The 10,316-nt window shown below is 50.8% G+C and overlaps 1 protein-coding gene across 1 annotated transcript; it reads left to right on the top strand.

The window, feature by feature from the left end:
* Positions 1 to 1,699: 1,699 nt before the first annotated feature.
* Positions 1,700 to 7,416, top strand: LOC144143052 (uncharacterized). Its single transcript, XM_077674873.1, has 2 exons — positions 1,700 to 1,875; positions 6,357 to 7,416. Exons 1-2 carry the CDS (start codon positions 1,700 to 1,702, stop codon positions 7,414 to 7,416), a joined length of 1,236 nt encoding a protein of 411 aa, XP_077530999.1.
* Positions 7,417 to 10,316: the final 2,900 nt, after the last annotated feature.

The raw sequence follows: 10,316 nt of genomic DNA on the forward strand, positions 1-10,316 counted from the left end.
GGAACGCCAGTCAGCTTCGCTGTTGACATCAGCGTTTGCGACGTTAAGAGAGACAATCGATTTTCGTGGAGTATACGCTCTCTACGCAAGATAAAACACCTCACCTAAAACACGTTAAAGGAGTACTGACACCAATTTTCGGCGTTAATATCATTGCACAGTTCGCTTCGTTTACTCAACAGAATACACTGGCTGAAATATGAGCGGCCTGCGACGCGAAGAGCACACTTCCATTGGATCTCATTTGTCGCGCCGACGGAACAGCACGCGGAGCGGCACTCAGCAAATGGACATCAGATTGACATCATCCCGTGATAGCCAAAAGAAGTGACGCGACAGCTCTCATCAAAAACTCGTGACGCCACTTCATGCGCGCGGGCCCGCGAGCGGGGAGCGGGAGCTGGCGCATTCGAAAACGCGTGCACGTAGCCAGAGCTACATGCATAACCGCTGCCCAGAAAGACACTGTTGTCAAAAATAACGTTCCACACACGGGAAAATAAGCGATAATATAGCCCGGAATCGCAATAGAAGTCGCCATCGACACTTCTATTCAAAGCGGTCATCGCATCCCCGCCGCAATGGTAAGCCTAGCACCTTCAGGCAGCTCAGCCGTTCAGCTCCGGCGGCGGTGCGGTCGAAACAACGCCCCCACCGGCCTCCGCAGTTTTTTGACTTCTCCACAAAGCGGTGAGGTCATGCCGGGATCCTGTCACATGCGCCTTTCAGAATGAAAGCGCGGGAATTTGAAACAAACGATTTTCAGGTCGTTCAATGTAATTAATTATCGCGCGCTGAAGTATTGAAAGTGCTTTTTCGGGTTCGCCAGACCATTAAGCATCGATAAAAGCAATAAAAGTGGAACATAAAATTTTCGTGTCAGTACTCTTTTAAACCGAAGCGGTACCCGTGATAGGGCCCTGAAACGTTTGAAAGGCGGAATTTTCAGATCTACCAGCCGTACGTAGGCTGCCAAAACGAAGGCTGGAAACCATCATAGTGGGCCACGCGGCAACATATTTTAAACTGTGCGCGAGATGAAAAGAGGCGCCCAAACCCTTGGCCTCAGCTCAAACAGCTATGAAACGCAGTCTTTCCTTCTCCTTTATGCGGTTTTTGAATCACGAACTGAAACCGGCGGAGTTGTTAGTTTACGTGTGGTAGTGTCCCGTGTCGACACTACATGGTGCCACCACTAAGATTTAAGAAAGTTTAGCGACAACCGAAAGTTATTTCCGCCAATTTATTTATAAATTCATTGGAGTTATCGCACTATATAAAGCACTGGCTTCCATTGGAGGTAAAGGACATGTACTCCACAAAAATCGGTTGTTAGTACCTTTAAGTCGTTAAGCTGGGCTAATTTTTACCCCACGTTTTCCAAGGTTCAGACTTGTCTTCACGGCTTTTTAAAGAAATCCGTATAATTATTGATTCTTGGCGCAGGCCAGTAGTGCCCCTCTAACTCAAGCGTCGCTGCGGGTACAACAAACCGACATCGAAGACGAGGAGGAGCAGGAGGAGGAAGAAGAGGTGGGTCTTCACGGGAGCGAGGCACGAGCCGCCGCCACCGCCGCGAGCCGAACGTTGGAGCCCGTACGAGAGCGGGTGTTGCGGGCGCCCCGTCGACCCCGGTCCCCGGAGTTCCCGGCCCGGTGCGCTCCTCGGTCCCCGTCAACCGTACGACGCCGCCGAGACGATGACCACGGTGAGCGGCGAGCCGGCGGTGGCGAGCGCCGTCAGGATGGCGCCGGAGGTGTCCCCGGTGGACCGGACCGGGCGGCCACGCGAGACCATCGTGACCCAGGGGCGAGGCGGCCCGGCTTGCGGCCCTCCTCCCCTCCCGGAGGAGAGCTTCAAGGTCTTCTACCCAAGGTGAGATTGTCGTGTTCAGCTCCACGGGGGTTTCTAACGTTCTCCCGCGGCCAACAGTCTTCTCAGTCAGGTGTATGAAGGTATGGCGTGGACTTGGGACACTGATAGGTTTGCTGAACGCGCGATAGTTGCTTCCTGTGCGTGACGTGGTATCTTATGTATGGAAAAATTTGCGCGTCGCTCCACGGAGCCGCGTCGATCTGTCAGCAAATCGAGCGATGGAAGAGCACAGAAAGACAGCGTGCAGAGTTGCCTTTGCAACGTTGGCGACGTTGCGAAACAGACGATGTCGAAGTGCGGCTAGCTAGGTGGTTCTGCCTCGACAAGGCTTGTGACAACCGGCGCTGCTTGTAGGCGTTGTATACTGTAATTCACAGCCAGCGCAGAGCGGAGAATGGAATGGAATTTGCGGTGGCGAAATTGGGATACTACTGGGCAACGAAAGCAGTGAGAAGTAGCCAATGCCGCGGCTTAAGTGAGCAAGCATGCCCACTCAGGCGGTTACAGCGCTAAGCACGGTTGGTGCGGTGTACGAGAGAAGTGCGAAAAATGCCCCGTTGCGGGCTTATACAGTCAAACCCGTTTATAGCGAACTGCAATATGCACCGCGATTAGTTCGATATATCCAATAATTCGATATAGCCGAACCCGCCTATAACGAGCTTATTGTTACGAGTTCTCAATCCGCGGGAGCCCCCCGCCCCCTCCCCAAGTCCACCATCCGCATATGCAGAAACGAACACAGTACAGTAGCCATTACCAGACCAAAATAATCCATTTATTAACTGCCCACGTTGCAAAAAAAATTGTGATTTTTGTTTTCACTTTCATTTTGGCGGCTTCAACTAGCATAGCATTCTCTACACGAAACATTGTTTGCATCAGTTCGAGTCCGTGTCCTCAAAAATGTAAGAAGCATTGGCGGAGCACATCGACTGCCGAAAGCGCTTCATTATAAGCGTCGGACGGATTTCACTGGCGACATAATCGGGAGGAGGAGGAGGAATAACTTTATTTTACGCTGGTTAGGAAAGGGTGTAGTTTGCTTGAGGAGGGGAGGTGCCCCTATTCCAGGGCCCCTGTAGCTCTGGCTGCACTCGTGGCCCGTCGTACCAGCTGTCGCTGATCTTCCGGGTCCGAGCTGAGCAACGCAGCTTTCCACTGCTCAGGGGTTGGGTTGGGTATTCGGGGAATGTTTGGAATGTCAGGGCAGGCCCACGTAATGTGGTAGGGAGGCATACTGTGTTGTGCAAGAAGGGCATTTGTTCGAATGGTGAATTGTACGATACATGGCGTGGAGCCTTCCTAGGTGCGGGAAGGTACGTTGGCGAGCTCTTCGCACAGTTCACCGATGCGGCTGTCTTGGTCCGCACTCACTGACTGCGCGGGTTCCGTCGCGAATCCCGCGCATCGGAAACAGTTCCGGAAAGTATTGGGCGTCACGTCGCTCCGTGCGAGGCGCAATGTCTCAGTCGCGGCTCTTGCTCCGTGGTCGCGGCCAATCCACATCTCAATCGCCGCTCCGAGATGATGCATTTCGGCGGCCATTCTAGGCGCCCAGAGTTCGATATATCGGATGTGAACTTCGTTATAAGGAATATGTTTCCCATATATTTCCGTAACTGAATTATTTTTGTTCGATATATAGCATAATTCGCTCTATCCGGGTTCGTTATAGCCGGGTTTGACTGTAGAGCCGAGCCTCAAGTTTATGCGGGAGAGGGACGTGATGCTAACGCATACGTACTTAGATACAGCCATGGATCTTCAATTATTTTGTAGGTAGGGTCTATTATCCCAGCAACCGTGAGAATTACCGTAAGAAATATCTCACGGCAGTCGCCTCTCATTGGCTAAGCACGCTACGCGGAGATTCTGTAGGATAAATATTCCCTACAAAGCCATGTATGCAGCTGCCCCTGTAGCGCTGTGGTATAGTACTTGGTTTTAAACGAGAACTCTATGGTTCGAATGAGACGATGCGATGTTTTTTCATCTTTCAGAATTTTTCAGTCATCGGGACTTTGTTAATACTTTTTTTACTCTGGTTTTCACTATATCAAGAGATCGACGCACATAACTTCTAGAATGGGTTGAATTACGTTTAATATAGTTTGTGTTCTGTGTCGTTGGGCTGGATTAGATTAGGTTTGTTGCAGTTGGGCTGGATTTGGGTAGGTTATGGCGCGTTCGGTTAGGTTACGCTAAGTTCGGTGAGGTTATGCTATGTTAGGTTACGTTGGCACGTAATAGTACTCAGCAAATTTTAGGCCAGCCAGCTTTTACGGAAACTGCCGTGATAATTACTTCCGGGAAATTCTCACGGCTGCCTTGTGATTAGACGCAGCCTATTTCACATCTCCTTAGAGTGCTTAATTAGATCTCGCGGGTAATGTCAAGTATATGAAGTGAGGGTGGAGGCTCTTGTAGCGGGGCTTTCATGTGCGCTAGGAAAATAGCGCCGTCTGACGTGCAAGGGGAGTTATGTTTGAGTATGCATATGACTCAACGCGAAGCAAGGAAAATCGTGCAATCACCACACTTCGTTTGCAAGGATTTTGGCTTCCAGGGCCCCGTCACACTGCTGTATACGGCCTATTTTGTGCGGAAAACGACCGCAATGACGCTAGAAGAACGAACGCAAAGGGTTCGTAAATGAAGAAAGTTCTTTCGACTCTTTCGGTGTACGCATTTTTTGTTCGATGCTTGTTCAACGCGGAAACAAACTTGAGTGCCGAAGCTCACGCTTGGCAGAATAAATGACGAGATGCTAATGGGCAAAATAACCTCGTACCTGCAACTGGTCGATTATTATTGTTTGAATGCTGCGTCCGCTATGCGCGATGCTCGCAAGTTCGGGGGGCAGCTTGCGTTCTGGTTTTTTTTTATTGCGCTATTTTGCCACAGGGCATTAAAGGAATGGAAAGATCAAAAAAAGGAAAGTGACTAGATGCAAGCGGCTTCATGCACTACAGAAAGCCGTATAGACCAGTGTCAGCCATAAAGTCAACAGCTGCTTGAAAAGAGGGCAATGCGTCCAACGATGAATATCGGGCGGACGGCCTGGGCGAGTCCTGGGGCTACTATGTGCCGGATTCGGGCTGGTTGGAGCCCTGGACGTGACCCCAGGACGTATTCCAATGTCGCTTCCGCAGCGGACGCAGGGCAGTAGGTCGGGGTGGGTTGCATAAGTCACCGCAAGGCTAGAAGTCCGTGGTGCACGGTCATCAGGCGTCAGTGCAACGCCGAGGCGAATTCTCCAGAGCGTGACCTCCTCACGGCGGGTTACGTCGTCAGGAAGGTCACTCCCACGCGGAGGAAGGAGGGCACGCGTGGAACGCCGAAGAGACTGTTTTGATTAGAAGAGCTGGTTTCCATTGCCCTGCAAAGTGAACGCTTCATTGTATTTTACGAGCACGCTTAGCCAAGGAAAGATGGCTTCTGATGCAATAATGCTAGTATCGTCCGCAATTAGCCTGTCAAGCAAATTTTCCTGCTATCCTTGCCACATTCCCCGTGGAAGGTGGTACTTTTCACCAAGAATGTACCAAAGGCGTAAAGCGTGCTTACATCCTTATCACGTACATACGACTGTCCGTCCTATTGAAGTGTTCTTCCTGCCACGTCAAAGTTACATCACCAACTAGCCCACATTTCTGCGTTGAACACAAATAACAAATTTACTGCGGCGGCAGCCAGAATGATCTTATTTCCTTTACACAGGAGCTATATGGCTCTCTGTAGTCGCGGGTTATAGATTTATTCACTCGGTGATACTGGGCACACGGGTGTTTACTACCTATACCAGAAAAACGCCCGCCGTGGCTGGAATCTTACCAGTTTGACCACGCCCCGAATAACGCCATAGCCCACAGAAGTATCATGACCACGTCTCAGAGCTGTCTGCAGGCGTTGCTAGGATTAATAAAATCCTTCCATTTGGTTACATGTTCCCCACAGACGCCCTGAATGACATGTGGCAACCTAAACCATCTAATAAGATGAAAAACAAGTAATTAAGGAGTATGTAGCCTAAATAAACCCAAACGCGTACGCAGCCCTAGATGCGTCCAGTTAATTCGTTTAATAATACGTAAAAGGGGTCATGAAAGAAGCCTCCCTACCATGTTTTGCTGAAAAAATTCACGCGTCTCCACGAAGTGAATCATGACGAGTGGGCGAACCACTGGAGATCGTTCTTACCGTAAATCACCCGTGGCATTGCCCACTCTCGCGTGTAAATGAGTGACAACGCGTGCGTACAGTATATACAATTCCAATCCAATCCAATCCGATACATTTCAAATTAAACCAACTCAATCCAATCCATTTCAATCCAATCCAATCCAATGCTCCTCGCGCATGCGCAACACTGTGTACACGGACGCCAAGCCCCGGACAAAGCGTAGTCCTAAAATGCTTCGCCCCTAAAATGAACTCGAGCTGAATTGCGTGCCTGCTTGCGGTTCGTCTTGTCGCAGGCGGGCGATTGGAGCGAGCGGGACCTTCATGTTCATCTGCAAGACCGTGGTACTGTTCACGCTCAAGCTCTACTTCATCTTCCTCCTGCTGCGCTACATCTACAACATGCCCAACTTCAGCCCGAACAACTGGCCCGCCAGGATGAACGAGATCGCTGAGCTCATCCTGGGGCTCGCGGCCGTCGCCGCTGCCGAGAGCCTCTGGTCGCCCAAGTCCATCGTGAGCGTCCTGTCTTCGCGCTACTTCGAGGTCTCCGACAACTTCGGCGAGCCGCCGCGGCGCCCGGGCTACTGGCAGGAGAAGTTTCTGCCTGTCGTGCTGTTCGCGCACGGCTTGGCCGGCGTTTCCCTGTACTTCGCCTCCAACATCTGCCCGTGGACCCAAGAAGGGCTGTCCAGCTGTACCCTCTGGGGCGCGTTCAACCGCTTCTTTTTTATCAACCTGCTCACCATCTCGCAGGCGTACATCGCCATGACCATCTACACCATCTTCTGCCTGGACGTCCAGAAGGCCATGAAGGACGTGGTCGAACAACTGCGCCGGTACCGGCACCTCATCACGTACCAGGCGCTGAGCCACCTCCACTGGAAGTGGGAGCTATGCTGCCAGTACCTGGGGGACCTCAACTTCAACTTCCTGGGCTTCGTCAGCGCCTGGTACTGCTACCTCTTCGTCAGGGCCATCTACCTCCTGATGGTCGTTACGGGTGGGGTTGAGCAGGCGAGTGGCGTCGGTGTGAAGCGTCAGGAGGTGTGCATGCCCCTGTTCGAGCTGTCGTACCTGGCCATCCTGTGCCTCGTCTCGGACAAGCTCAAGGCCAGCCTACTCTCTCCCGTGGAGCTCCTCCAGGACCTGACCATATCCAGGCCGACCGCGGATTTGCCTACGCACGTGGAAGTACAGCGGTTCCTCCATCGCATCCAGAAGTACTCGTCCATGACGCTGTGGAAGATGTCTGTTTGGGCGGAAAATGCGCTCCGGGTTGTCGTTGTGGTCGCCATCGGCCTCGCCCTGTGGCAAGACAAGCGGGTTCGCACCAGGCTGCTGTCTCTGGTGTGAGCCTCGCTGCGGCTTTTAAACGAGCTTAGCTGCGATTTGGTTGGAATTGGCAGCTTCCCGAGTAAATTATAATAAATTATAAACACGTTGAGATATCCTTCTGTGTAAAATGATTTTTATCGAGTAAGCATATATAATTTAACGCAGCTTTGTTGACACACAAGTTGCGGCTTACATGTATGATTAGCAAAATCCATTTTATTGATGACAATGTGGAAATTCTCGTGCGGAACGTAGCCATGGTGGTGTCAATTGGGAGAATTTTTTTGTTCGCACATTTTATTTGGTACTCCGTCGACGAGGTTGAAAAGGGCTGCTTCTGCGACGCCTACCCCTGTTTCTGGGAATTCACTCAGTCTGACAGGTTAGTGTTGGGTTTGGAAGCTCGGTCGTCGTTAGAGAACGAAATTAAAGGAGCCATGAAGAGAAAATGCAAGTTGGTTTTATTCGAAAGATTTCGTGTTTTATAGTGCCCCCAGTGCTTGTCCGGATACAAACGGTGCTTTATACACTGAGAAATTAAACAATTTAGGTTAAAATTTTGATTTTCCCGCTCAATCGTGCGTTTTCGTGGTCCCAAGTGACATCACGGGAACCGAGCGCTCTGCAGCCTAGAATACCTTCATTCACGCATCCGCCGCACAGGGTAGAGACACGTATACGCTGGCGCCGCCATTTTCGGTTGCTCGCTCGCCGCCGAAGCAAGTCATTGTGTCAAAACCGCGCTAAAATTATCGCCGCAACGCGGTTTACTGAAGAAGTTTGAATCATATTGCCTGTTTCGCGTTGCTAGGTCTCGTGGGAAACGAAAAGAACGCGTTGAGCCCGTTGGCCCAATTGCGGCGGCACGGGACCGTTCAAAGTTTGTCTCCACCCTGTACAGCGGTGTTGGTTTGTTCCCGCGTTTCTTTACGTTCCGTAACCTAGATGGCGCCACCATACCGTGGCAAGCGTTTGGTTTGCTTTTGCCCGCATTTAAACCTGGCTTGTTTTTGTTCTGGGAGAAAATATTCGTTCCCTGAAACAGTGCTCGCTCGACAAATGGGGTCACGTAAGACACCGGTGCTTGCGTCAATCGGCCAGTGTCGTCTGAGACAGCCCCAAGCCCCGTAGTGCTGTGCAGCTGGCTAAACCAAGCATGCTGTGCGCAGTACGAACAGCAGAACGCATCAGTACTTCTATGTTTACATGTGCTTTCGTAACTTCCACTGTTTGTCCCATCATTCTTATTGCTTTGTAAAGAATGTGCCCTAAATTTAAGCGCAAATCGCTCGTTCGTCTAGTTTGTAAGCTCTACCTAATTTTCGTCTGCTTCTGCAAGCCTCCGCCAATCGCAGAGCTTAGCTCATGTGACATCATAGGTTCAGTTGCGGGAAATGAGCTGGTGGGTCGCATGACCATTCCCGTTTTTCCTAATTATGTAGCTTATTTGAGCGAAGTTTACGTTAAAAGTGGTGTCAGTATGATTCTAACGAGACAATCTTTTGAATGAACCAAACTTGTGTTTTCTCTTCATGGCTCCTTTAAGAGATAGTTACTTCCTTGCTGATCAAGAGACGAAAACATGATTGAGCAAGCGCTGGTTTTCTCGCCGCTATCCCAGGAGTATTAAGTTGCTGAAAGATTTCGTTACGTCAGTCGTACAGGCAGGCTCATTTTTGTTTAATCCAGACATTTTACTCGTAGTTCTTATTGAGAGAGAGAGAGAGAGAGAGAGAGAGATAGAGAGAGAGAGAGAGAGAGAGAGAGAGAAATGGCAATTCTACTCTTGCAAGGAGTGTCCGCATTCTATCGTTCGTCCAATGACTGGTTATTTTCGTTTAACGTTGTACAGAACCTAAACGCCAACAAGCCCTGATTCACGTAATGTACGTCGGCTTAAATCATAGTGTGGTCAACCCCTGAAGTGCATGAGCAGCGCCATCCGTCTATCATCATCAGCACGAAAGTTATAACCACTGCGGCAAGCAAAACAGTTCTGGCTGTTCTTGACTATTGATTCAAGCCTTTATTTCACGAAAGGTGCTGGGAGAATGGGGAGATAAGGTATGGGCTGGAGTAAGGGATGGTATGCGAAGTTCTGTTGTAAGAACCTTTAGGCCACGGCGGGGCAGAAAGTGGATGGGTGGTATGCGACGTTGCAGCCAATGGTCACCCTGGTGTACGCAGGACGGTGTCGCAGATACTTGAAAAAAGGGGCTCGAGAGAGGGGAGAGAGAGAGAGAGAGAGAGAGAGAGAGAGAGAGAGAGAGAGAGAGAGAGAGAGAGAGAGAGAGAGAGAGAGAGAATAAATACTTTTCTTCATCCAGCAGAGGCTGATGTGTGGGCCTCACCCCGTAGAGACTTCGGCTGGCCGTCCATGCTCGGGTCACCAGTTTAAGCTGGATATCCGGGTCCGGGCTGGCCAGGGAAGTCCTCCACTGCTCGAAGGTGGGGTTGGGAAGTGGGGGCAAGTCTGGAGTTCGTTGGCACTCCCATATGATGTGGTAAAGGGTGCCTGGTTGGGGACAGTAAGCCCAGAGGGAAGGTTGTTGGGTGGGGAAGATGAGGTGGAGGTGGGTGGGTAGGTATTTATCTGCAGACGCCGCCAAGTTGTAGCTTCCTCTCTGGAGAGGCTCCAGTGTGGTGGTGGGAGGCTGCGGCGAGTTTGTAATGGGAGAGAATCTCTGTGTAGCCGCTCAGTGGGTGGGGTTGATCTTGAGGGGGTAGACATTGGCCACCGTCGGCAATGGCTCGGTGTATCAAATCGCGAGCCGCGGCATAAGCCGCTTCATTGCCGGGGATGGCGACGTGTCCAGGAGCCCAGACGATACAGATATCAGGGGTTGTCGAGCAGTTTTGGAGGATGAATAGGGCTGATTATGAAATGCGGCCAATTTGGTAGTTTCAGCAGGCTGTCT

Source organism: Haemaphysalis longicornis, unplaced genomic scaffold (assembly GCF_048455015.1).
Source record: "Haemaphysalis longicornis isolate Haplotype H1 unplaced genomic scaffold, Haemaphysalis longicornis Haplotype H1 scaffold_6, whole genome shotgun sequence".
NCBI classification, from domain to species: domain Eukaryota; kingdom Metazoa; phylum Arthropoda; class Arachnida; order Ixodida; family Ixodidae; genus Haemaphysalis; species Haemaphysalis longicornis.

Bases quoted from the DNA above. Each gene is read 5' to 3' on its own strand.
- LOC144143052 (XM_077674873.1), top strand. From the start codon at position 1,700: ATGACCACGGTGAGCGGCGAGCCGGCGGTGGCGAGCGCCGTCAGGATG. The intron at 1,876-6,356 runs GTGAGATTGTCG...GTCTTGTCGCAG, and splicing joins TTCAAGGTCTTCTACCCAAG to GCGGGCGATTGGAGCGAGCG.